The 27,814-nt window shown below is 40.2% G+C and overlaps 2 protein-coding genes across 17 annotated transcripts in view; one reads left to right on the top strand and one right to left on the bottom strand.

The window, feature by feature from the left end:
* The window catches only part of RHOF (ras homolog family member F, filopodia associated), a 38,811-nt gene that overhangs the window by 4,869 nt on the left and 6,128 nt on the right, over nucleotides 1-27,814 (bottom strand). Inside the window, exons 1-2 of one of the 3 annotated variants that reach the window (XM_044989814.1) lie at nucleotides 15,219-15,827; nucleotides 13,833-13,920 (exon numbers count right to left, since the gene is read on the bottom strand). In XM_044989814.1, coding sequence (XP_044845749.1) covers nucleotides 13,833-13,920; nucleotides 15,219-15,380 — 250 coding nt within the window. In that variant the 5' untranslated portion in view covers nucleotides 15,381-15,827. Of the gene's footprint in view, nucleotides 1-13,832; nucleotides 13,921-15,218; nucleotides 15,828-27,814 lie in introns of those variants that run through there. The other 2 variants (XM_044989815.1, XM_044989816.1) reach the window with 2 other exon arrangements.
* Nucleotides 49-27,814, top strand: part of SETD1B (SET domain containing 1B, histone lysine methyltransferase) — a 107,926-nt gene continuing 80,160 nt past the window's right edge. The window contains exons 1-6 of one of the 14 annotated variants that reach the window (XM_044989805.1): nucleotides 49-1,021; nucleotides 12,532-12,580; nucleotides 12,730-12,795; nucleotides 16,241-16,389; nucleotides 17,673-17,709; nucleotides 18,041-18,158. The gene's annotated coding sequence lies outside the window, so the exon portion shown is untranslated. Of the gene's footprint in view, nucleotides 6,180-12,531; nucleotides 12,581-12,729; nucleotides 12,796-15,802; nucleotides 16,390-17,672; nucleotides 17,710-18,040; nucleotides 18,159-27,814 lie in introns of those variants that run through there. The other 13 variants (XM_044989804.1, XM_044989798.1, XM_044989799.1 and 10 more) reach the window with 13 other exon arrangements.

Raw genomic sequence — 27,814 nt, 5'->3', positions numbered from 1 at the left:
CCATATGTCTTGTCTTAAAAACAGTAATTACATAGATTGTAAACATTTTTAATAAATCATTGGCCTTAATAGGGTGAGTTCCTTGTTTGAAAATGTATAAGAAGATATGTTTAAGAGCACCAACTTGATAGTAAAAAGTCGATAAAAATTGAGTCCTTGTGAAATCTCAGTATGAAGCAGAAAAGGATTTTTTTTTGTCTAAATGTTCAATATTTTGCAACTTGATACCAAGCAGGACACAAATCCATATGGTGCAGGATCTGAAACATGAAGGCTGGATTGTCATTCACTAGCAGAGAGACAAATGCATGAGTAGACTGGTAGCTTATTACTGATTTAAAAACTGTAGAATTGGCAAGGGTCTTATTGACATACAGGGTTCAATGGGCAGGAAACATGCCTACTTTTTGTCAGATGTGAATGCAGCATAATAAAAAGGCTTAAATAACAAAATTCCCCTCTCTTACTGACATCAGTGAACGGAGAGAGGTAATGAGCATGACAACTGCCACCCTCAGATGGATTGCGATCCATTAGTGAGCACATAGCCTCACAAAGCTACACCGCGCAGCATGCCCAATTCTGAAGAGTGCTACTACCAGCTGCTAGATGATTTTACAAGATGCACAGCAACATGAGCCAGTCTTAACTGATCTCTGAAATGGGCCTTCAGAGCTGCTGATGCCGCCTGGAAATGTTTGTAAAAATTTCCTTTTAAGAATAATTTGACATATGGGGAATTCATTTTACTATTCACACGAGAAAGCTGGTCTGCTTATTTCCCTGTATTTATGACATACCAGTCACCTTCAAACAGAGCACTGTGATGTCACACTGAGCAAGCGTCTGGAGGTGGCCAATCAGCACCAGAGGCAGTTGAACTAAGAAATCAAAGATCCTGTTTCATCAAAAGCCAATACTTCAATAGGATGTTTTTCAAAGTTTTCCAGAAGGCACCAGTGGATGTTTAAGAAGACAGTGAAGACTTTGATGACCACTTGAGTGCTGTCCCATGTGTCAGGTATGTCAGCAGGAAGTTTTTGACTTTCCAAGAAGTGAGTCAGGGATGCCAATCCTTTTTGCATTATTATTTTCATATATTTACTGAGCACCATGTGTGCCTGATACTATACAAAACCACAGAGGCAATTCCTGCCCAAAGGAGATCACAAATAAAATCTTTGCATCAGCATTACGAATAGCGTACCCCTCTGCTAACCATTATCTCAACATACTTTCTAATATACAGCTGTTGTATCATGGTATTCAACACAAAGCCCTGCACTTCTTATTGTACTCAAAGTGTTTGACTCCAAAGTATGGTGCTATCAAGAAGGGCATGGATACAGAAAGAACAATATCGCTACAGAGCATTCAAATCTTTCACCTGAATATTTAACCCCTGCTGGTAACAGGATTCCCAACTATTTGCATAAAGGGATGGTGGTGGGTTAGGACCCAATTCTTACATGGTGCCAAGAGCCCTTAATTTTAGTGGAGTTAAGAGCATTTAGTATTTCAGAGGAGACACTCCAAAACAGTGCAGAATTGGGCCCTTAAACTTTTAATCCCAGAATAAGACAATTAAGGAATGTATTGTGCTCTGCAGTGTTTATATAACGTGCAACAACTGTATTTCTAATCCTCTCATTTTCTGAAATCCACCTAGTTATTTGCACCACGTTTTTGTTTTGTTTTTGGTAATGTAATGCTTTGCTTAGGTGATCATCTGAAGTTGTATTAAATTTCAGGAGGAAAAAAATGAGAAGGAAATTAGTTGTAAAGCAATATGGCTGGGATGTGTGTGTTTGTACACGTGCTTCTTTCACTCACGTTTATTACTCTTAGCCTCCATAAAGGCAACTTTATGAAATCAAGCTATCCTCTAGCAGTCAGTTATAAAATTACCCACAGTAACCACTCCCGCCTCTCAACTCATTTGCTGCTACTTTGCCATAACACTTGTGACTGGTGAAGCAGATTGATGGATGTTCCATTTTACAAAGTCATGATGACCTGGCCCAAGTTGGAATAAGGCAAAAACACTTAGTCTGATGAACATGCCAGAGATCTCAAAAGAGCTGCTTTTGAAGGTGTAAATGAAACTGATATGCCATAATGAGAAACAGAACAGAGAGATGTGACATCACATGGCTTCATCTTCACAGTCAAAGTTGAGGGTGGGTTGAGATGAACCAGGTATTTATTTTTAATTGTAGACTAAGATAACCAGATAAAGACATGAGGAAATCTAGATTAATGCAAACATAACATGTTTTTTCTTACGTATTTCATACACGTCAGGAATGGCAAATGCAGAGCAAAAGCTAAAATACGTACACTATAATGGGAAGGCTAGAAAGGACATGGTTTATGGAAATATAACATGATCTGATTCCAGAGAGTGCTTATTTGTTTCTCTTCTACTCTGCCAAAATTAACAGCTACAGAGTTGTTCTTAAAAATAGTTGTGTTATAACTTTAGCAGGCTGAAACTGATCTTCTTAAACAACATTGGAAGGAGGACGTTTTCAAGTTCTCTGTATTGCAACTATAGATACTTTAGCACTTATGTTGTGGTAGACGTATACATAGTATAGCGCAATAGGAAATGTTTGCCGGTATGTGAAATCCTATTGTCTGAGCTATTGTGCTTTCTCTTTTTTGTAAAAAGCAAAATAACAAAACCTGTGTGAAAGAAGGAATGATGGAACTAAGGGTTTGTTTATACTGTATTCGCAAGTGTGAGGGAAAGGATTGGGCCACACAGCCCTCTGGGAGGGGCTTCAATCCCAAATCAATATCTAGCTAATAGAGGGCACCATATTACCCAGAGTAACCAGTCAAAAGAAATGTCAGGAGGCAGAGGGGATCAGGCTCAGGAAAGATCCTGTGTGTGCAGCAGGTTGAAGGCAGCAACCTGAAAGCTGGCTGCAGAAAGGATCCATGCCAACACCTCACTGGTATCACCAATTGAGATACCTTGGTTTAGTGATTACATCATCAGACCCCTTAGTGCTGCAAGGCCCAGTAATTCCATATTTGAATGCTTTTGTCAGACAACAATATGACTCTGCATCCTGAATAAATTTTTTTAAATATTATGGAAATGTTAATTAACCAAAACAAACAAACAAAAAACCTCTGACATTTTAGGAACAGGAAAAGGACATCAACTAAACCAATTTGCTTCATCCAGTTCCGGATGGCAGATTCTATTTTCCTAGTCAATCCCCTTTCATTCCTTGGTCCTCCTACTGAGATGGTCAACAAAAGGGCTAATTAAATGTCAGTTGTGGTGGTGGTCTGTGTAATATGGACAACTGTCTTCTAGGAAGTGGAGTAAAGTCTCTTAATTTAGATCTCCGAAATCTTATGCTCAAATAAATTTGTTAGTCTCTAAGGTGCCACAAGTACTCCCGTTCTTTTTGCGGATACAGACTAACATGCTGCTACTCTGAAACCAATCAGATGATTGTAAATTTCAACCTGTTTGCAATGCCCCAGGTTTGAAAGGAAGCTATTATATTACATAACATTTTGAGAGACCGGACTGTGGTGCCTTAATTAATCTGGGTCCAGTTAGATCCAAAAACTAAGCTATACATGCCTTTCTTCTTGCCCTCAAACACAGTGATGAGAATTGTCAAAATGGCAGACGCATCAAATTCTCATCATCCTGTCACAAACACACAAATCCAAAACCTTATCAAAGAGTTGCCCTTTCACAGCTTTCACCATTGCATCCGGATGATGACATGCAAGAACAGTGGTGTGAGAACACCCTTTTCTCAGTAAGGTTACTCAGGCTGTGGTCAGAATTTTTCTTCACTGTGGCTTTAAAACAAAAATTCTGCAAGATGAGATAAAACAAAATTGCAGGACTGAACAAAAGGGGCCACTGAGCTCTCACAAAACCTTTGATTACTTGTGTTCAGTTTCAGTTTTAATTCTTCTCTCTCTGTTGTGTTGTCAAAATTGGTGTATAAAAATTTCATTAAGGTTCTTTTTTATAAGAGATTTTTTTCTTTCAAAATTTTCAATCTTTCTCTTCCCAGAGCATTGTAAAATAATTGCTATTTAGCATTAATTCCCTGCATTTGTGTGCCTTTAACAAGCTTCCCGCACAGCGCTTCACTTGGTACAGCTAATTTCACATGAGATGCTTAATTCTTTGCCAAAGACCACATGCTCGCTCCTTTGCCTGAAATGGCAGCTAGCCCCTGCTGTCACAACTTGGCCTTAAGAACAGGTGGGGCTTCAGTCTGATGGGAGACAGGAAGAGAGGAGGAAATTAGGCCATGAGTTGCACCCTCTCCAGTCTCACTGCCAGAAGGGAAAATTGGGCTAGTTTGAGTTTCTCAGCCTGCACGAGGCCCTAAGCAGCTTGGATTGCTTGCATATAATACTCACCCTGCACGGGGACATAATTAAAATTCTCTCTTGCATCCAAGATCCTTGGGAATATATCATGATACTTTCAATCAGCTTAATGACCATTGTGCTGTGTTGTAGTTATTCAATAGGTTCCTACAAATGAACTATTTCTCTATTCTATAACATGCTGTCCATGCAAAGAGGACCAACACCTAAGAATTCTTAGACCAGGTCTCAGAGAACATGACTTTAAAGGAAGGCATTAAGCTCCTGTAACACACCATTATACAATAGCCTACCCACAGCAGATGTTTCTTCCTAACCCCTGTCAATTCATGTCTAGATTCTGTCCTGAAGCCAGGGCCGGCTCCAGGGGTTTTGCCACCCCAAGCAGCCAAAAAAAAAAAAAAAGCCGTGATCTGCGGCAATTCAGCGGGAAGGCCTTCACTCCGAGCGGGAGTGAGGGACCCACCGCCAAATTGCCGCTGAATACCTGAAAGTGCTGCCCCTCTCCGGAGTGGCTGCCCCAAGCACCTGCTTGATAAGCTGGTGCCTAGAGCCGGCCCTGCCTGAAGCATGAAAGCTTATATCTCTTATAAATCATAATCCTAGCTGGTGTTACTGTAACTTATTGTGCTGCTTCCAGGTTGACTTCAGATCTCCTTGCTAACTTGACTTTGTTTGTAAATGGGCATCCACTGTGTTAGCTTACAATGTTTAATTTACATCCTGACAGACACATTTCTTACCTCCTGTCTGGAGGAAACTCTGTTTTCACTTCTGCCTTGATACAGACTTTAAAAACATATTTTCAGTATATATACGTAACTCCTTACATAGCATCTGTACATATCTTTCACAATGATATTGATGACCAGTGTGACCCTGCTATTCATTTAAGATCTGACATTACATTCTCTGATGAACTAGAATGTACATGCCAGAATCAAGATATTATTGTAACCCTGTTGCCAGTTGCCATTAAGAGGTTCTTGAGTCACACACACGCTTTTCTAAACTCATCAGAAGGTTTTGGATCTTAGTGGCAACCATCTTTGTGGTCACGTAGGACTCCAGCTAGAGATTGTCAATGTCACTTTTTAATCAGCCACAGTGAGCAGTGTGTGTGTCAAAAGGCATTACCTCCCCTCCCATGAGTCCCTCCGGAGCAGAATACGTGCTTACCTATCCTCCTGAGATGGCAGTGGAGGGAGAGACCAGCATCAGAAATTACTGATCTCCTGAATTACAACATAAAGCATCACCACCAGTGAACTGTAATTCTTTACATGCTAAATGAAAGGAGTTAATTTACCTCTCAATTCCTTTACTTCACTTTACAGTGAGGCATTTTAATTGAATAAGCAGATGCAACATGTATTTGCAGGCAAAACAATATATTGCAAACTCTTTGTGGGTTGCAGCACACAGACCACCAACTTCCTGCTACAGCAAGAGATGTTTCCGATAAGGAAGATTATAGAGAAAGTAGCACACAATAATACAAAAGATCTACTGTGAAAAAATTCTTATTCTATCCACTTTTATTCCAATTCATGATTTCCAGTTGTTGCTAAACTGATCATATATAATGAAACTTTCCCCCCCTAACTTGAATTAAACCTGTGAAATATTAAAATTCTCCATTTTTATTTTTAATATTTCTCCATAGTCTCCTTGTTCATGTCCTCACAAAGTGGGAGGGAATGGCTTAGAGACCTAGATGTCACGTTTGAAATAGACTCCTTGAAACTACAGGTTTAACACATGGCAGAGCCAACTCATCTCTTCATCCTACTGAGGTAATACATTGAGTTATATAAATTTTAATATGTGGGGGTGTCTTGGACAAGACCTTAAACAACTTTGAAGTCCTGTTTGCTCTGTGTGGATACTGAAGACCCAACAGCATTTTCTTGAAGAATGGAGATTTGACTCCGTATCCTATGCCAAAGTTTCCCCTCTTACACTGTTTTAGGTGTGCCAGTTGGTTGAAGCCCTTCACCCCAGAGATGGCTGCATTGCTGTGGTACTGTAGACTTATAGTTTGTGAAATGTTCTGGGATCCTCCAGAATGAAAAGCACTATAGAAATGTAAACTCTTATTAGAGTTTCTTTCTAGTTTTGCATATAGGTCACTATTCTGTACTTGACAAAATAGCTTCTGGAGCTTGATCTCCTGTTGTTTATATATGAAGAGTGAAAGAGAAATGTCTAAAACTACCTCGATATTTATGTAATAACTTTCTTAGAGACTCAAAGATTTGTTTCACTGGAAGCAATTTCAATTGTTTTGTGTTTAAATAGATTACTGGGGAATGAAACAGCTCCAACATGTTTAAAATTATTACTTCAACTGCTCAGTTTATCTTCCTTTTCACTGAGCTGGTCAGAAATCTCATACTACAATCCTATTACAGTTTGCAATATTAAGGTTTCAGACTTCGTTATTTTCTTGTCAACAGAAGAATCTGGGGGATCTTGGGCTTATAAATGCCATATACTTGTAACTATATGATTCTTTTTGGTCAAGATTTTCCATGACTTTAGTAAGTTTATTTTACAGGAATCACATTTCAAACAATGTTATTTTGCCTTCAGATAAGTCATATTAATTTTATAACACTTACTATGCTTTTGCAATGAGACAACACTCACTAGCTGACAACCTCAGCTTTAAGTTTCAACTGCTTCCCTGGTGACAAAAATTTTAACTATATACACAATGGGGCCTTTAACTTGTTTGGACTTCTATGTTCTATTGCAATAAAAAATGTGAAATATAGTAATAGTAGTACATTTTCAGAAATGTTTCTATTAGTACAGAACACAACATAGTTACCAGTTGCTTTATTACAATTTTAATAGAAATGGAAAATTTGCCTCAAATGTTTTAAATATTAATAAAATTCATTCTTCATGCCTTTTATATGTCAGCACTTCCATTTTCTCATGGACTCATTCTGAACAAACCCTGGTTTGACATCAGAAGAATAATTTAATAATCACTGATATTCTTTGTCACAGCTATATGAGTTAAATAGGGGGGGAAAGCAAGAATGTATACATTTGAGTATGTAAACCTCAAGTGGCATTAATTCAATCTACTGCTAGTCAAATCTGGTGATTGATACTGTTCAATCAGTAATTGAAAGGGCTTCCCAGCTGGCTTTGAGGCAGTCAGAGAGAAAGCATGATCCAATAATTAGGTCAAATTCCTATGTGACCTTGGGCAAGTCACTTGGCCCAGATCCACAAAGGTACTTAGGCTCCTCAATTCTATTGATTTATGAAAGTTAGGAGCCTAAATATCTTTCAGGATCCAGGCCTTAGTCTCTCTGTGTCTTATCTCCACTTTACAGATGGAAAAATGAAAGTACTTCCCTGCCTCACCGGGGTGTTCTGAGGAAAAATGCATTAAAAATTGTGAGAAACTCAGATACTATTGTAACAATAGCCATATAAGTAGCTAAAATACTTTAACTGCTGCTATTATCTAAAGCATCTATGATGTTCCCCAGGACACCTAGGGTTGCAAGGCACCTCACTACCACCTGCCCTAGGTGTGAGGAAGTGCTGTGGATCAGCTCCTTGAAACCACCAGGCTCTGGCAACATGAGCACTGCCTTCCAGGCCGCCGCAGGCCTTGCTCTCTCTATACAGGATAATGAAAGGCTCACACCAACCCCAGAGACCTCCAAATGTTCCCTGTAAAGTTCAGCTCTTTTTCCACTGAACACTCACAGAATTACCAGGTCTGCTGTTCCCAAATAAACAGTACACACCAGCTTGTAAGATTCAGCTCAGGATCATTTTGCTTAACACCACAGCACTTGGATATATTTATAGTGAAAAGAAGAATAAGTTTATTACCAAAGAACAAGGTTCAAGTGACAGTGAGTAAGAGTAATGGAAACAAATGGTTACATATATTAAAAACAAAAACAAGAACCACAACACACTTTCTAGAGACTAAACTTAACTAACAAGTTTACCACTTATCTAAAGAAGCTTATTTCGCCCAAAGTTCTCTCCAGTGTTTTCAGCCAAGCCTGGCAACCCCTCGCCAAGCAAACTCACTGTCCTTCCTAGGCGAAGGATGCCAGGATATCATCTTTGTCCCCCAAATGTACTACGGCTAACCATTCATGGGCACATCAAACTAAGGTCATTCCCCCATCCCCACTCCTTACTTCCTCTGGTTATTTTTCTCTCTTTGAAGTTTTCACAATCCTTCATTAGCATTTGGTTCAGACCAGTGGGAGGAGCCCCACTGGAAATGATGCAACACATAATTTACATGTATACAGACACCTAGATAAGCATATCTTGTCTGACAGAAAACCTGTTTTTCACCATTGCTGGTGACCAGTCCCTACGCACAGCTCTTAATAACATAATTTTCAGCATACATATGTAACTTCTTACACAACATTCATATGTGTGTTTTGCAATGATACTGATGGCCACTGTAATACCGGGATTTTTCTGAGACCTGACATGACACTCTTTGGTGAACCAGAATATATATATCAGACCCAGGAGATTCCTGTAGTTCCTATTCACCCCGTGTGTCCCTTGCAAGTTGGCACTAAGAGATTCCTGGGTCATAGCATCTGAAACAACTGAATAACTTCATTGGCTCTAGACACTATAAAATATATTGGACTAAATTTGCAAAAGCGACCAGTGATTTTGAATGCCCAATTCGAGATACCTTAGCATGCTGAAGATATACGGAGCATCTTCCCTTTGAAAATTAGGCCCCTGAATCATAAAAATGTAGGGCTGAGAGAGACCTTGAGAGGTCATCTTGTCCGTTCCCTGGTGCTGAGGCCAGACCTAGTATACCTAAACCACCCCTGACAGGTGTTTGTCCAACCTGTTCTTAAAAACCTCCAGTGAGGAGGATTCCATAACCTCCCTTGTAAGCCTGTTCCAGTGCTTAACTATCCTTATTAGGAAAAACTTTCTAACTGTATCTAACTTAAATCTCCCTTGTTACAGGTTCAGCTGATCACTTCTTGGGCTAGTATCATTCCGGATATGGAGAACAATTGATCACTGTCCTCTTTTAACAGCCCTTAACATATTTGAAGAATGCTACCAGGTCCCCCCATAGCCTTCTTTTCTCAAGACTAAATATCCCCCATTTTTTTAATCTTTCCTCATAGGTCAGCTTTTCTAAAACGTTTATTGTTTTTGTTGGTCCCCTCTGGACTCTCTCCAATCTGTCCACATCTTTTCTAAAGTGACACCCAGAACTGGACACACTACTCCAGCTGACGCCTCACCAGCGCTGAGTAGTTGGGACTATTACCTTATAACACTCCTGTTATTACATCCCACAACAATATTAGCTCTTTGCAACTGCATCACATTGTAGACTCATTCAGTTTGTGATCCACTATGACCCCCACATCTTTTTCAGCAGTATTACTGCCTAGCTGGTTATTCCTCATTTTATAGTTGTGCGTGTGATTTTTTTCTTCCAAAGTGTCATGCTTTGCACTTGTCTTTATTGAATTTCAGCTTGATGATTTCAAGACCTATTCTCCATTTTGTCAAGGTCATTTTGAATTCTAATCCTGTCCTCCAAACTGCTAGCAACACCTCCCAGCTTATGTCATCTGCAAATTTTATAAGCATATTCTCCACTCCATTATCTAAGTCAATAATGAAAATATGAATAGTACTGGACCCAAGACAGACTCCTGCAGGATCCCACTAGATATGCCTCCCCAATTTGATGGTGAATCATTGAAAACTAATCTTTGAATAGGGTCTTTCAACCAGATTTGCACCCACCTTACAATAATTTCATCTAGACCACATTTTCCTAGTTTGCTTATGATAATGTCACGTGGGACTTTATTTTTTAGTAGTAGTAGTAGTACTACTACTACTACTACTACTATTTGTACTATGGTAGTGCCTAGGGGCCCCAGTAATAGACCAGGAATCCATAGTGATTGGTGCAATAAGGTGTCTCATGATGGGTACTGAAAAATTGAGGTATCTAAAATCATTAGACACTTTTGGAAATGTAGGCCATTATGCTAGTGGAAACAGGGTCACCTAGTCAGATGGCTGCATGACTTATCTTTAAAAACAAACAAACAAAAAAACCCCAAACATTTCAGCTAATCAGAAATTTATTAATAAACTGCAGCCAATATAATGTGCTTTTAAGATACACCTCTACCCCGATATAATGCGACCCAATATAACACGAATTTGGATATAACGTGGTAAAGCAGTGCTCGGGGGGGCGGGGTGCACACTCCAGTGGATCAAAGCAAGTTTGATATAACGCGGTAAGATTTTTTGGCTCCTGAGGACAGCGTTATATCGAGGTAGAGGTGTAGTTACTTTTATTACAAAACTGGTCTCTATTAGGCTATAGCACACACTAGGGCTTTTCTCTAGACCAATGGGAATGCAGTAATTCAGTAATGCTACCATACGTAACTGCCACATTAGTGCATCAACATTCATCTGACAAAGTGATTTAATAGACCTAAGTCATGTGATATGATAGAAATAAAGTCATTGTACTGGAACATTGATCCTATAACATCTCATGTCCTGAAAATGAATTCCTCAGCACTTATGTAGCAGAAGGACAAACCCCATCCTTTGATAGTGTTCTGTTCCAGTTAAATGCTCTCTTAAACCCACTTCTAGTACTGCACCATTAAGATTTACAAGAAAGAACACAATTCTGGGCCCTAATCCTGCAACCAAAGAAGTCAATTGGAATTTAGCCCATTGGAGCAGGTTTGGACCTTAGAAGATGTACGCATATTATAAACTTTTCTCTGAGTAAACTACCAACTTCAGAAAAAGGTGAATTTAAGAGGATCTATTCTTTACAGTGTGAACCCAGTCCAACACTGAGATCTGCTAGTGTGGACCCAAACCGCCAAAAAAGGTCCCATTGACTTTAATGGGACTCCATATTGGGATAAGGATCCACACTAGCAGATCCCAGTAAAGAATTGGGACCTATGATTGAAACTGTGCTAGCAACAATCATAAGTTTTAACCACAGTATATTGTCGGCATGGCCACATAGTCCATAAGAAACTGGAATGGTCTCACAAGACACGTGGTGGAAAACACATCACTAAGACATTTAAAATTAGACTTGACAAAACACTAGAAAACTGTCTAATAGATAAAACCTTGCACTGACAGAGGACAGTCAATATGACCCAGCAAGTTTACAAAAAAATAAGTGACACAGTATTTGCACCCCAAAATTCTACATTAACAAGTTCCAGCCATTGGTTATGCATAGTAGGTTTCACACCGTTCTTTCCTGAACTAAAAAAACCCCCAAACTAGTGTATTGTAGGATCCAGATTATCTGTATCACCGGATTCAAGAGCAAGTGTGTCAAAAAAAAAAGGGAGACATACTGGCAACTTATTAGGAAAATGTGGGTAATCAAGATCCTACTGCACTGGATAAAAGGTTCACTGCAAAGATCACTTAATATAAAAAATAGTGCTGAAAGATGATTACTCTAATGTCCTACAATGGATTTAAAAGGCCAACTGTACTTTTTTAAATATCAAAATTAAAAAATTGCTTAATCAGCCAAATTCGGCTGCAAGTTAAACTGATGTAAATTTGGAATAACTGCACTGCGTTCATAGATTTATAGATTCCACAACCAGAAGGGACACTGGATCATCTAGGCTGACTTCAAGTATAATACAGGCCATAGAACTTCCCCAAAATAATTCCTAGAGCATACATTTTAGAAAAACATCCAATCCTAAATTGTCAGTGGTGGTAAACCTACTACAACCTTTGGTAAATTGTTCCAGTGGTTAATTACTCTCACCTTTAAAAATGTATGCCTTATTTGCACTCTGAGTTTGTCTAGGTTCAGCTTCCAGCCAGTATCATGTTATACAGTTCTTTGCTAGATTAAAGAGCCGATTATGAACTATTTGTTGCCCATGTAGATACTTATAGACAGTAACCAGGTCACCCCTTAACCTTCTCTTTGTTAAACTAAATAGATCGAGCTCCTTGAGACTATCACTATAAGGCATGTTTTCTAATCTTTTAATAATTTTTGTGGCTCTTCTCTGAACCCTCTCCAATTTATCAACATCCTTCTTGAATTGTGGACACCAGAAAAGGACACAGTATTCCAGCAGCGGATGCACCAGCACCAAATACAGAGGTAAAATATCCTCTCTAGTCCTACTTGAGATTTTCCTGTTTATGCACACCAGGACTGTATTAGCTCTTTTGGCCACAGGGTCATGTTTTGGACACACTGGAAGCTTATGGTCAGAAGATTATTTCTCACGACACCCAAATCTTTTTCAGAATCACTGCTTCCCAGGCTAGAGTATCCTATCGTGTAAGTGTGGCCTCCATTCTTTATTCCTAGAGGTAAACGTTTACATTTAGCCATATTAAAATACATATTGTTTGCTTGCGCCCAGTTTACCGAGCAATCCAGATCGCTTTGAATCAGTGACCTGTCCTCTTCAAATAGAATTGCTCCTGGTTCAAACTGGTGTAACAGAGCAGAATTTGACACAGTGTATCTTAATGTTAGGGTTCTCTTTTGGAACACAGTTGGATAATTGAGAGTCATTGCTATAGAAACTATAATGAACAAAGTTGAACACAAACCATTCCATTCATCTCTGGGAAGAAACCATAAAAACTGTCAATGTTCTAACATACATTTAGCATTGTGGGCTTTCTATTTTGAACACTAACAGGCTTTTTTTTAAATCCCTTTTACTGTTTTGATCACACATGGTGGGAGATTAAAGTATTTTCCTGGTTGATTACATTACATTTTGCTTCTGGGCACTTGATTTTTAATACCTTCAAGATATGCATGCTATTTGGTGACTTTCTTAATAGTCTTCTTCACTATTAAGAACAAACCCATGACTAAAACTCTAAATTCATTAGGACTAGTGACGTTCTTCTCACTGGCAGTCACATAGGCATGACTTTAAGGGTTCTGTGTGTTTTGACCTCTTGTAGTTTTAACTTTACCACAACCAATAAAAATACCTTAACAGAAAGCAAAAAGAAAATTTGCTTGGTTTTACAATCTTTCCAATATCAGCCAGCTGTACATCCAAAAGAGAACAAGAACAATCTAGTTTGGTGAATGTCTAGTATTTTGCTGGTAAAAGGGGTCACATAAATAACATCCCCTCAAATGTCTGAAATATTAAAGAATAGTTGATATATTAAATACAAACGCACAATCAACTAAATCATTTCTGTAGTGCAAAAATTGATCTGCTGTATTGCTATTAATACCACAAAAAACTTTCAACCAGCTTCCTACTTGCCTAAGGCCAGTCCCCCTGTGTAATCCCTTACCAGGTGCTGCAGAAAAATTGGCTGTGCTGGTTTACTTATTTATTTTTCAAATAAGCATCTTGGTTAAAGTGATTTACCTGCAGTGTCATACAAATTCAGAATTACTTCTTTGTTGCCAATGGTAATACTGGTGGTATACTTTTCAAATACAGAAGGTGCATATTTCTGTCAAAAAAAGGAAATACAATTCTAGTTAAATGATGATAATACTATTTTGCAGTTCAGTAATCCCTTCCCTCCAGGGATCTCAAAGCACTTTATAAGCATGAATGAATGAAGCCTTACAGGAACTCTGGTAGACAGATATTATCCCCATTTTACTGATGGGGAAGGTGACGCAGACAGGTTAAAATGACTTGTCCACTTTCACGTGGCAAAGAGCAGAAGGGCTAGAAACAGCACTGACATCTCCTGTAGGCTATGTTCCCATATATTTGGTGTATGTACTCTAACAACAAGTTTTAATTATCTGAAATGCACTTATACAAAGAGAAAGGAACGATTCAGCTGTTACAGGTTTCAAGCTTTATTTGAACCTCACCACCGATATTCTAGGTACAGATGTTTTCTGAGCCAGATACCCGGTATTCTCCCTCCTAAACCTTTTGTGTTACTGGAAAGCCCCAACCAAATCTTCACATTACAGGTTTCAATACAGAGACTTCTCTAGAATTAAGGCTGTTTACAAATGCCTAGAGGAAAAGTCATTCTTGAACTTAAAAAATTGAAGGCACAAAAGGCAAGAGAAGTGTCTAAAACTAACTCTCAAATTTACTCAGAACAGCTTGGCCACCGCCTGGCAGTTGCTTCTCTCAGGTACAAACCAGTCGCCTGCACATCCTGCCACGACTTGGTTTAGCGATGAGTTGAACAGCCTCCAGAAAGCCCCCACCCCCCTTCCTGGAAACCCCCTTCACCCCCATGACAAACCTTCCCAGCCTGTTGCTAGCGACAGCAGCGCGCACCTCTGCCTTGGCTAGTGCGGAGCCCAGCGCGGGCCGGCACCTGCTGTCGCTCTTGCAGCTCTGGCCAGCGAGGAACTTCTTCTAGGACATGAATTTCCCCTCATCTCTCTGGCCTCCAGGAAAGAGCTCAGCTAGGGTGGCCAGACAGCAAATGTGAAAAATCGGGACATCTGGTCACTCCGCAAATGAGCCCCTGGGGGTCAAAAGCCCGGCCCGGCCGCTCAGGGGCAGCTAGGGTGACCAGCTGTTCCGATTTTATAGGGACAGTCCCGATTCTTGGGTCTTTTTCTTATATAGGCTCCTATTACCCCCCACCCCCGTCCCGATTTTTCACATTTGCTGTCTGGTCGCCCTAGGGGCAACCCCGAGGAGGGCTAGGCTCGTCCTCTTCGGGGTTATCCTGGTGGAGGTGGTGGGGGGCAGGGGCGGCTCCTGGAGATGCTGGGGCGGGAGGGCTGCCGGGCAGGGGCAGGATGGGGGTCCGGCCCCGGCACTCACCTCCGGGAAGGCTCCCTTCGCGTACACCATGAGCAGAGACGTTTTCCCGCAGCCTCCATCCCCCACGATCACGATCTTCAGCTCCTTCTTCCCGGAGGGGGCGGGCGGGCTCTGGCTCTGCCCGGGCTCCCCGCCGGGCACGGAGCCGTTCGGCACCGCCATGTGCGGGGCGCGGGGAGCAGCGGGCCCCGGAGTGCGGGGGGGGGGTCCCGGCTCTAGAGCAGCAGCAGCAGCAGCAGCCCCGCGGCAGCAGGCGGCATCTCTGTCAGCGCGGCTCCCTGTGCGGCCAGGGGTCGCTGCTCTCCGCGAGCTCCGGGCTGAGGAGGGCGGGGAAGGGGCCGAGCTGCCCGGCTCCCGGCTCCGCCGGGGATTGGCTGAGGGGAACAGGCTCGGCTCGAGCCGCCTGCGCCTGCCCCGGCTCCGCGCCCTGGAGGTGCCTCACACACCGCAGAGCCGGACCCCGCCCCCGCCCCGAGGCGGCGCCATTGCCCGCAGACCCGGCTCCGCCTCACGGCCCGTGGGCAGACATCGCTACGGGAGCCTTCAATGCAGACACTGAGACACCCCCCACCCAGGGGCCCCGTGGGCACTGAGACACCCCCGCCCCTCCAGAGAGCCTCCTACACCCAGGGGCCCTATGGAACTGAGACCCCCCCGACACCCAGGGGCCCTAGGGGACTGACACCCCCCCGTCCCCTACACACACAGGGGCTTCCTGGGCACTGAGACCCCTTTACACACACAGGAGGGTGCATTAAAACACCCCCCCCCCACCGCATGGGCTTCTATTTGGAAACCTTCATGCAGACCCCTCACACTGCACTGAGATCAACTCCATTTATATAGGAACTGCCTGTGCATGACAGCCTTGTACATAGGTACTTCTTACACCCAGAAGCCCCCTGTCATATCCATCCCTTTACTGTTCCTAAGCCCTGCCCGCCCCCTAACTGTTCTGGCATCCTCACCTTTTCTCACGAGCATTTCCTTGGCCTTTAAACATGTATTTTATTTGTTTAAAGTCTCTGGCAGCTGCAGGAAACACTTGTTGGAGGAGCAACATGGTTTTTACTCTCTCCAGAAATAAAAGCAGCCAAAAATATTTATATCTGACACACCTCTTCGGGATGCAATATCACAGGTGAAAAGAATAGCTGAGAGGACAATAAAGGTAACATACTGATTTGTCAAGTTCGTCCTTGATGAAACTCCAGATTACTTCAGTATTTCACCAGAGATTCATGTGGCTCACTTTATTAATTTCTAATGCATCTATCACCATGGTACTTAGGTACCCTAGTCTTAAATTAGGAAACGTCAACTGTGTTCAAAGTTATTGGTACAATACTAACCTTACTGTCATCAAATTTAGCTCTAATATTGTGTTTATTTCAGTTACATAGACCAAACCCTGTTAACGTTTATGCACAGACTTAATTGTACACACATAAGTAGCATCTGTTTAAAGGTAAGAACCAAAGGGATAAGATGATAAATATGGCCCTGATCTTGCATTTCACTGGAGTTACTCTGCATTTACAATGTAGTAATTGAGATCAAAATTGGGCCCCTTCTCTGTAGGGACTAAGTCCTATACCTAGCATAGATGAACCACTTGCTCTCTCTTGAGTGAAGAGTGTCTCAACTCTTCTCCCATTTACTATGCAAATCTAAATTCCTTGGGAAATTTGGCTCACCCCTAAAACTTTCTGAAATATTACCGGTGTAAGGGGTAACAATCCACCAACAGAACTGTTGAGTTTATCATTCCCCAATTTTACTTTTTTTTTAAATTACAGTTCACATGGGGTCTGACATTTCTTCCTGCATAGTTGTGTCACTAGATGGCCTTCGAGACTGCATGCAAAAAACACTTTCACTACCAGTGAATGGTCTCATGCCCTTGGAGTCAGTGATGTTGCAAGGAAGACGTTGGTTCACATACAGAGAACTGAATAGAGAAAAGGAGGTGATATTACAGTGGTGGGGGGGCCATATAAGTACCCAGGTAGGAGCTGTAAAATCAAAATTTAAAGACAATGGGCATCTGAGTTCACTCCTATATGATAACATTTTATTTTTGAGAAAATATAACATGAACATTTAGAGTATATACACATCTATCAAAAGAGAATACAAAACCTTATGAACATTCCAGACCTAAACATACTCTTAAAATCTGATCCTGCAAGATGGTAAGGGGCTCAACTTGTATGGACTTCAGTTGAAGGAACTCAGCACTGCCCAGGAATGGCTCAGCACTTTGCTGGATCAGGCCTTTATACCCATCTCAAAATCAACAGATATGTTTTAACCCATAAATATGCTTCTTCATGTCCCTTGAATGAATTACTGTAATTCATAGAGTTTTAATTCAATAACTCATTCAAGGTAGGATTTGTTTGTTTGTTTACAAAAACCATGTCTAAACTTCCCCTTTATATTTTGTTGTAGGGGAAGCATTTTAGATTCAGGACTCAACATAATACAAGTGAGCAATTTAGTTTACTCTAAAATACTATATCTATCTATATCAAGTTTAAAGTAACATATAGTCAACCTAACATTTGAAAAATGTAACTCTTAAATATTTTGGTTACATTATTTTAAATTAATGTTTGCACAATGTTTTGCACATATAAAGTAGTATATAAATGCTAAGTATTTTTTCTAGTTGTGATAAATGCACACACCTGTATTATGAGTCTGATCCTGAGTGGAAGTTTTGCCAATGACTTCAGTGGAAGCAGGGCCTAGCCCTTTATTAACAAACTGCAAATATGATTTTTAAAACCTGTGTTTATCCCATTTATTTATTGCAGATATAACAAGTCTAGCACCAGTACATTACAGCTCAACTCTTATCCACTACATACTGTGACGCACTAAGCATATAAACACGTGCACTGACTCCAAAAAGCAAGAATCTGCTGATCAGTGGTATGTAAATGTTTTGTCTATATTGCATTTTTGTTACCACCAATATCGGTTACCAAATCTAAATGTATACTGCTCACCACTTCATCAATTGATACTTGGTTTATGTTTGCCACAAGATACAAATGAAACAGAATGTACATTAAATTGGGGTCCTGTTTACACTGGAGGCAAAATGATGATAGGTATAGCCATGTTTAAAAATTAATATTAGAAGAGGAGTTCTTTAACCAAGGTGGAGAAGGATTTTTGGCCTGCTGGTGTCCTAAAACCATGCTGTAGTGTATTTAGTGGAGGGGAACTGTCTATTGTGATTTGGTGACAGTTATCAGGGGGAAAAGAGAAAACAGTGTCCACACTTCCACAAAAACCATGCTGGAACCTTATCATTTTAAAATGTTTTATCTGCTTTACAAACTGCAGTTAAAGTCGATCAGTTAAGCAGATATTACTACACAGCAATCCACCTGAATTATTGTGTTTTTCTTGAAAAGAAAAATCAGCATTTTTTTTAGGTAGATAATGTGAAATGAAAACACTGGAAGAAGAGAGAAATTTTGTGTATTACCATTCTAAGTGGGGAGGGGATGCTGGGATTGTACTTAAAAATTCTGTTGTAATTAATATAAAAAGACAATAAGGAATAGATTTTTGCTTTAAACAGATATTTGGTTCTTTGCATTGGGATACAGAGCCTTTCACTTATGGGTTGGCAGTTCAAATCTAGCCCAGACTGGTAGCTACTGAGAGTCATTATATAATCTTGGGTACCCAATGAGAGAAGTTTAGTAGTCTTAGAGCAGTATTCAGTGATTGTGTGTCCTCATCACAATTGGCACTAATTGACAGTTTCAGCAGAGGACAGGGATTGAAGGGGCATAAAGACTGAACTCCTCTGCCCCCTAGATGTAGTGAAAGCACATCATGTTAAGGTTGAGGCAAATGATTAGGACCCCGTGGGGAAGTTTGTAATGCCAGTGCCAAGGATATTGCTTTACAGTGGATCAATAAGAGAACACAGTGGTCAAGAGCTGTCAATCCCATACTTTTCAGCAGTACAGAAGTCACTAAAAAAATTAAAATACATCAGCAAAAAACCTACTAGTTATTAGTATTAAGTTTCAAAAAATAAAAAGCTACACACATAATTGCAGTTTACTTTTTTTTTTTTAATTCAAAATTTGCAGGTTTGATTTGTCAGATTGCATTTTGCTGTTGTATGAAAGACCTTGTGCTTTCATACACTGAGCTGGCAGAGCCTGCCTTAATTCAGTGGGTAAATACACTCAAATGGCATGGATTGATGTTAATAAAAGTGATTTAAAAATCAGATCAGCAAACAGGAAACTGATTTAAATAACGGAATTTAATCTTGTGTTGCATTTGTACTTTTTATTTTTCTAAAGAATAAACCTCTTTCATTGGTTGGTATTATAATTAAAACACATTTGATTGCCTATGCACCAAATTTGGTGGTGGTTTTTTGTTTGTTTGTTTTTTGCACTAACAAGGACAGCACTATATCTTTACATATATACTTAAGTAATTATGTAGCTTAACATAATTTTTACTTTATATTAGAGAATGATGAATGATTAATTTCTTATTAGATATTTTTTTACTTGCTATTTGTATCAAGCTGCATTTGAACAGAAATAGAAATTTGATTAAAATATACAAAAATGGCATTTTAAAAATGTTTTTATTAAACAACAACAAAGAGTCCTGTGGCACCTTACAGACTATCAGACGTATTGGAGCATAAGCTTTCATGGGTGAATACCCACTTTGTCAGACACATCTACCGGTATTTATTAAATAAAACTACCTTAAATGTGCTGGATTATATCAAGAAAAAGTAAGTTTATCAAAACAGGTTTAATAAATCAGTTTTAAATGCAAAACAATGGAAGAATGAACAGTAAATAGTGAACTGATGGATCGTTTCCTGTCACCATGGATATGTACCTAAAGATCCAGACAGGTGCCTACTGAGATTTGCAGAAGTTTAGGTGCTTAACTCTCTCTCCACCTGCTAGTTAAACTGAAAACAAAAGTAATTAAGGCAAAATCTTTTCTGTGCAACAGAAACTGAAATAACTTACATTTGGAAAAATGTAAATAGCAGCATTCTCTCCATTGTAAAGACTGAAAGTAATATATATCTATATCTAGAGAGAGACAGACAGACTTAATTAGATGCATGATATTGTGACATATTTATAAAGCTTGAGTTGATCTCAAAAGTTAAAGATGTTTAGCCCTAATTCTATATATAAATTTAAAAAGTAACATCCTTTAATTCATTAAAATTCAAAAGAGGGGTCATTGATGCAGCATATTTTTTTAAATTTTATTTTAATAGATTACATAAATTTAGCTCTTAACATAGGTTGTCAATTTCAAATTGAATTTAAGCAGGTTTATATTTAAAAATAAAAATACACAAATAAAAACAAATTTAAATAAAAAAATCTGATTAAAAACATTTATTTGTATCCACTTTACTCTGAAGGCCCAGGAGGAGAATTTAGGTTGAAATTAACATGAGTAATCTGTAAATCCCACCCTGCATCACTTGAAATTCATCTTATAATTGTTGCAGGTATCAAGCCAAGGCAGAGGAAACTGGAAGCATTCTATCCCAGAAATTAGATGCCAAATAGTCTTTTTTTTTTTTATATTCAGGCACAACTTTTTAATAATGCGATTAAAACATGTTTTAGAGCATGGTGTGTGATATATATCACACACAGGAACATGTAATTCCCATACACGTCAATACCCTGTGATGTGATGCACTCAGACATAACCCTGTTTTAAGTGCAGAGCCCCATTGAAATCTGATAGTTCAACAGTAATGAAATCTAGTGCTAAAAAGGTAAACAGAAACTTAGTAAGACTCTTTTCAACCAGTCCTGAGGCAGACTTTTCTTCTTCTGTGTAACAATATTCTAAAAAACGTATAGTTTGACTCAAAAAATCTTCCAATTAAAGAAAAAAAATCTGATCCTGTAAATAGCTCAACTTGTTTTAATTTGAATTGCTAATTTAATCCTGAAGCTCCTGCCTCAGGACTACAATTTTCACTTTACAGATTTTTGCATTGTCTTAAAAAAAAATCTAATCATGGAATATATGATGACTCAGTAATTAACCAACACTTAAGAACTTAACAGTTTCTTAATGTTTCCCTCAAATCCTATACTTCCAGGGAAATGACAAGTTGATATGCTTTCTGCCAATGAGTGGCAAAGCAAACTAGTTTCTGTATTACCACACAGAATGTTCTCTCATCAAGGTAGGCTATATTTTCACATTAATTTTAGGGAGGAAGCCTGTTTAGGAAAGATAATAGCGTATTATATTTAACATCTTTCCCACATGCCATTCAGGAAGTGTGAGCTAGTGTTCAGAGTGAGGGAGCAGAAGTTTGGATACTGAATTCATTTCCCTGCTCTACTGTTATTATTTGTATGACCACAGCGCCCAGGAGCCCTTGTCATGGACCAGGACCCCACTGTGCAAGGTGCTGTAAAAACACAGAACAGAGAGAGTCCCTGTCCCAAACAGTTTACAATCTAAATATAACATAAGAGACAACAGATGCATATATAGACAGAAGGGGGAATATAAGTAAACAGTGAGACAGTATTGGTCAGTATGGTAGGCTGTGGTCTCTGCACAGGAGCATTGTCAAATTTTCTTTTTGTCAGCATCACCGCCACTCTATGGGCTTGTCTACACTACAAACATTTTGCCAAGATAGTTATACCAACCAGCATAGCTAAACTAGCAAAAACCACCTAGGCTGTCTCTACACTAAGCACTTACTGATTTTGGAATATCAGAATACTATTCCAGCAAAGCATTCCTAATGTGGATGCAGCTATAATGGGGAAACTGTGCTTTGTACTGGTATAGTAAAGCCACCCCCTACAAATGAAATTAGCTATACCAGTAAAAGCGCAGATTTGTATAAACTAGGCCTACAGGAATTTGGTTAAGTCATTTAACTTTTGTGCTACCTGTTAAATGCATACAAAAATAGGTTAATGGGATACTATGAATTGTAATGTTTGTAAAACAGTTCAAGCTCCACCCACGAAAGGCACTATGTCAGTGCAAAGCACTATCAGTACAAGTTATTGTTACCTCTTTTTCTCCCAAGTGGTTAGCTAATTTCCAGAGTCCTGCAGGCTGTTTCAGTTAGGAGAAGAAACTGATGACGGAGACAGGGTTTTGGTTTGTTTGTTTTTGGTATGCAATCCTGTTTATTTACAAAGAATGGTCAAAGTCTTGTTTCCCTCAGCACAGTAAAACCTCTTGGGCCACATTGTTCAGCTTTTACTCAAGCCCTACCTTGTGCCTATGGTTTGGGTAGTACTCCATGTAGACTCTCTCCTCGGGACCTACACTACAGCACTCCCAGCTATCTTCGAGACACCACTGACTTCCTGAGGAAACTACAATCCTTTGGTGATCTTCCAGAAAACACCATCCTAGCCACTATGGATGTAGGAGCTCTCTACACCAACATTCCACACAAAGATGGCCTACAAGCCATCAGGATTAGCATCCCTGATACCATCACGGCAAACCTGGAGGCTGAACTTTATGACTTTGTCCTCACCCACAACTATTTCAGATTTGGGGACAATATATACCTTCAAGTCAGCGGCACTGCTATGGGTACCCGCATGGCCCCACAGTATGCCAACATTTTTATGGCTGACTTAGAACAACGCTTCCTCAGCTCTCGGCCCCTTATGCCCCTACTCTACTTGCGCTACATTGATGACATCTTCATCACCTGGACCCATGGGAAGGAGACCCTTGAGGAATTCCACCAAGATTTCAACAATTTCCACCCTACCATCAACCTCAGCCTGGACCAGTCCACACAAGAGGTCCACTTCCTAAACAGTATACCACCCTATACCGGAAACCTAGTGACCGCTATACTTACCTACATGCCTTCAGCTTTCATCCAGACCACATCACATGATCCATTGTCTACAGCCAAGCTCTAAGATACAACTGCATTTGCTCTGATCCCTCAGACAGAGATAAACACCTACAGAATCTCTATCAAGCATTCTTAAAATGGCAATACCCACCTGGTGAAGTGAAAAAACAGACTGACTGAGCCAGAAGGGTACCGAGAAGTCACAAGACAGGCCCAACAAAGGAAGTAACAGAATGCCATTAGCCGTCACCTACAGCCCCCAACTAAAACCTCTCCAGCGCATCATCAAGGATCTACAACCTATCCTGAAGGACAATCCCTCACTCTCACAGACCTTGAGAGATAGGCCAGTCCTCGCCTACAGACAGCCTCCCAACCTGAAGCAAATACTCACCAGCAACTACACACCACACAACAAGAACACCAACCCAGGAACCAAACCCTGCTATAAACCCTGGTGCCAACTCTGTCCACATATCTATTCAAGGGACAGCATCAGCCACACCATCCGGGGCTCGTTCATCTGCACATCTACCAATGTGATATATGCCATCAAGTGCCAGCAATGCCCTTCTACCATGTACATTGGCCAAACCCAACAGTCTCTACGCAAAAGAATAAATGGACACAAATCTGACATCAGGAATCATAACATTCAAAAACCAGTAAGAGAACACTTCAATCTCTCTGGTCACTCAATAACAGACCTAAAAGTGGCAATTCTTCAACAACAAAAAACTTCAAAAATAGGCTCCAACGTGAAGCTGCAGAACTAGAATTAATTTGCAAACTGGATACCATCAGATTAGACCTGAATAATGACTGGGTGTGGTTGGGTCATTACAAAACCTAAATTTAATTTCCCCGATACTAATTTCTCCCTACTTTTACTCACACCTTCTTGTCAACTGACTGTAACTGGCCACTCTCTTACCACTTCAAAGGAGATTTTTCCTCCCTTGGTATCCTGCTGTTAATTTATTTATCTTGTTAGACTGACCTCACACTTGGTAAAGTAACCCCCCATCCTTTCATGTATTTATACCTGCTCCTGTATTTGTCACTTTGTGCATCTGATGAAGTGGGTTCTAGCCCACAAAAGCTTATGCCCAAATACAGTTGTTAGTCTCTAAGGTGCCAAAAAGACTCCTCGTTGGTTGTTGTTTTGGTTCCATAAAGGAGCTCAATTGCTTTTTTACATTTATCTAGAATGAAAGGTGGCTGTTACATGCATCAGTTTAAATAAGGTTTAGCCCAAACCAGAACATTATTAAATTGTTACTTGGCCAAGTAGAAAATAATACACTGTCCAATTCTTTTCAGCAGAAAGAGCTGCTAATACAATTTTCTAGAATATTAAGTAATGAGAAAATACTCTTTTCCATGTCTTGGAAACAGAGTTCCTGTTTAATCTGGCTCAAAGTGGCTCATGCACTAACGCAGTGCAAAACACTTAGGCAAACTATGCATATAAACCATCCAAATGCTACCATAATGTTCAAAGGGCTAAAAACAGGAAAACTGGACAACTGTCTGTGGCAGGAAAATGGAACTGACAGCCAAACTAGAAGCACAACTCAGCAAAAACGGGCAGGGAACGTTCAGCAACTCTTATGTAAATGCGACAGATCTGGTTCATAAACCACAGATTGTCTTCTACCTAGAAAGCAGCTATTCATAGAGAATGCATACTGTTCCTCTTCAGGTTATTTTCTCTGGTATCCCTTAAATCAGGGGTATCAATCATGTGGGCCAGAGTATTTATGTGGCTGACATGATTTTCCAAATATCAGTGTTGAGTGAATTAGCGCTGGTGAAAGGTGTGGTGCTCACAGCCCTAGAACCTGAAGAGCACTGTCCACTGAGAAGGCACACCATAGGCAGCAGCTGTGGAAGCTTCTCCTCCTTTCACGCTCCCCCAGAATATGTCCCTCAACCCTGCCCTGGAGGCGTTGAACAGAGGAGAGTACAAGCTACCTCTCCATTAGGGATGTAAATATCAGTTAAAAAGGTTAACCAATTAAAATTATATCCTTTAACTGGTTAACCGAGGTTGCTCCGGCCAGCCTGGCACGGCTGGGGTCCCTCTAGCTGGCAGGCACAAGGCAGCCGGGGCTCAGGTTGCTCCAGCTGGTGTGGGGCCGCCAAGGTTAATGGTTAAGGTCGTTTAATGGTAAGCCTAATGCTTACCAGTTAACCTTTTACATCCCTACTCTCCATTCAGTCCTTACTTCTCTGCCAACAAATGCCAGCCATGGTTTTTTTCTATGATGTGAACAACTACACACTAAGAGATGGGCTCAAATCACCAGCTTATTTAATATGGATAACTGAACAGCTGTCGGATAGGAATAATTTTGGGGCACTACAGACTGATTCCCCCAGTCCTTTGTGGCACCAGCCCCCTCCTGTAGTCCAATACCTGGTCCTTGAGAGCATCTCTCTCAGGAGGCTGGTTTACAGAGTCCTCTCAGGAGAAAGAGACCTGGAATGGGAGGAGCACAGGCAATACTGCATGCAGATGTGTTTGCCCCATCTCAAAATATATATACTGGAATTAGAAAAGGTTCAGAAAAAGGGAACAAAAATTATTAGGGGTATGGAACGGCTGCTGTCTGAGGAGAGATTAATAAGACTGGGACTTTTCATCGTGGAAAAGAGACAACTAAGGGGGGATGTGATAGAGGGCTATAAAATCATGACTGGTGTGGAGAAGGTAAATAAGGAAGGGTTATTTACTCCGTCTCATAACACAGTACCTAGGGGTCACCAAATGAAATTAATAGGCAGCAGTTTTAAAGACAAACAAAAGCAAGTGGGTTTCCCCCCCCCCCCAACAGTCAACCTGTGGAACTCCTTGCCAGAGAATGTTATGAAGGCCAAGACTATAACAGAGTTCAAAAAAGAACTAGGTAAGTTCACAGAGGACAGGTCCATCAATGGCTCTTAGCCAGGATGGGCAGGGATGGTGTCCCTAACCTCTGTTTGCCAGAAGCTGGGAAGCAGGGGATGGATCACTTGATGATTCCCTGTTCTGTTCATTCCCTCTGGGGCACCTGGCATTGGCCACTGTCAAAAGACAGGATACTGGGCTAGATGGACATTTGGTCTGACCCAGTATGGCTGTTCTTATGTAATACTTTTCCTGTCCCAGGAACCTGATCCCACCCCAATAGCCGCTAGTCTTTCCTCAGCATATTATTGATCAGTTGAGAGAGGAGTCACACTGAGAGAAAAGGAAGGACTTCACCAGCAGGGAAGGTGTTGGGAAGTAAAGTGAACTCTGCTCATCATCACCGACTCCTCTCAGAGGGAGTGGAGAAAATGAGCAGGCCGCAGCTCTCTGGAGGCATGGAGAGAGCTTACTTGAGTTCGGGGATTAGAGCTGTCTTGCAATCTGAAAGTAGTCTGAAAGGGTTAAAAATAAAAACAAATATTTGGAAATAGGCTTGGGTCAAAAATACACTGCTCATGTTTTCATGCTGCTTATGCTTCTTAATGGATCAAAGGGAACTGATGTTTCTTCCACTGAACAGCTTATTGGTAGCTAAGGTAAAGAAGAATCTGCAGCTGCTTAGCAACTGTAAGCTGCTGTGCTATGCAGCAGAATAGGGCTACAGTGGACCAGCCAATATTAGGCAGACCACATATCCAAGCCAGTTCTACTGAAAAATCCTGGCTTAATAAACCAGCTGGAGCACTCAAACAGCCCTGTCCAAAAAAAATCAAAACTGGGATACCATCAGTAATAGCGATAACATAAAGGGGAGAAAGAACTCAGCTTGATTTCATATCACAAGTGGAGCTTGCAATGCAGTAGTTAGAAAAAAATTGTTTCACTTTTAAGCTGAACAAATTTGAAAGTCATCACAAGAGGGGAAAAAAAAGACAATAGCTCACAACTTTTTTTAAAAAATAACTAACAGCATTTTCCATCAGCCAGTTATTATCACATGCTCTGCATTCACACTTATTAAAACAGCTCAAGTACGATAGTGTCTCTAGACAGTTTGAGTGATTGAAGTCTCAATACACAAGTATTTTGATCCACATATGTTTGTAGTTTACCACTCACACTGTATGCTTTCATTTCCTATCAATAACACAACCTCAATGAATGCCAAAATTCATAACTACTGAAGTAATTTCTGTCTAAAATTTGACAGTTTTAGGCCAAGAAGCATTAAGCTAAAATTTAGAAGTCATTACATCATTTCAAAGTATTGATCAGTTTCAAGCTTGGTTGATTTATAACAACTTTTTAAAGTTTCAAAGTACTTTTAGAATTACCTGCTGTAAACACATTTCACTTCAGCAGTAGCTCTATTTAAATTGTGAATGAAATGAGATGCAAAAGCTGGTGTATGACAGGAATTGAATTTGCTTTGTTATTCTTTTATAGCTCAAAAATTATTATATTTTTAAAGCATTCAAAAACTGTCTTGATGTGCTGCTCATGCTTAGTATTACAAAAAGTATAATGAATAACCAATATATTGAGGTTACAAAAATCATGTGCATCAAATGTCATATGGATTTGTTCTGATGACAGATGTGTTCTTTCCATCATATGTGATTAGCTATGGACACAGATCTTCTTGTATCAAGACCATGAAAACAATACAATAGATAAAGGTTCCAAGTCTCATGCTAGATCAGTGGTTCTCAACCTTTTTGGGCTCAGGACCCA

The sequence above is a fragment of the Mauremys mutica genome, chromosome 16, assembly GCF_020497125.1.
Source record: "Mauremys mutica isolate MM-2020 ecotype Southern chromosome 16, ASM2049712v1, whole genome shotgun sequence".
In the NCBI taxonomy this organism is placed as follows: domain Eukaryota; kingdom Metazoa; phylum Chordata; order Testudines; family Geoemydidae; genus Mauremys; species Mauremys mutica.
The sequence above is the reverse complement of the archived record's forward strand: the minus strand, read 5'-3'. Positions and strand labels throughout refer to the sequence as shown.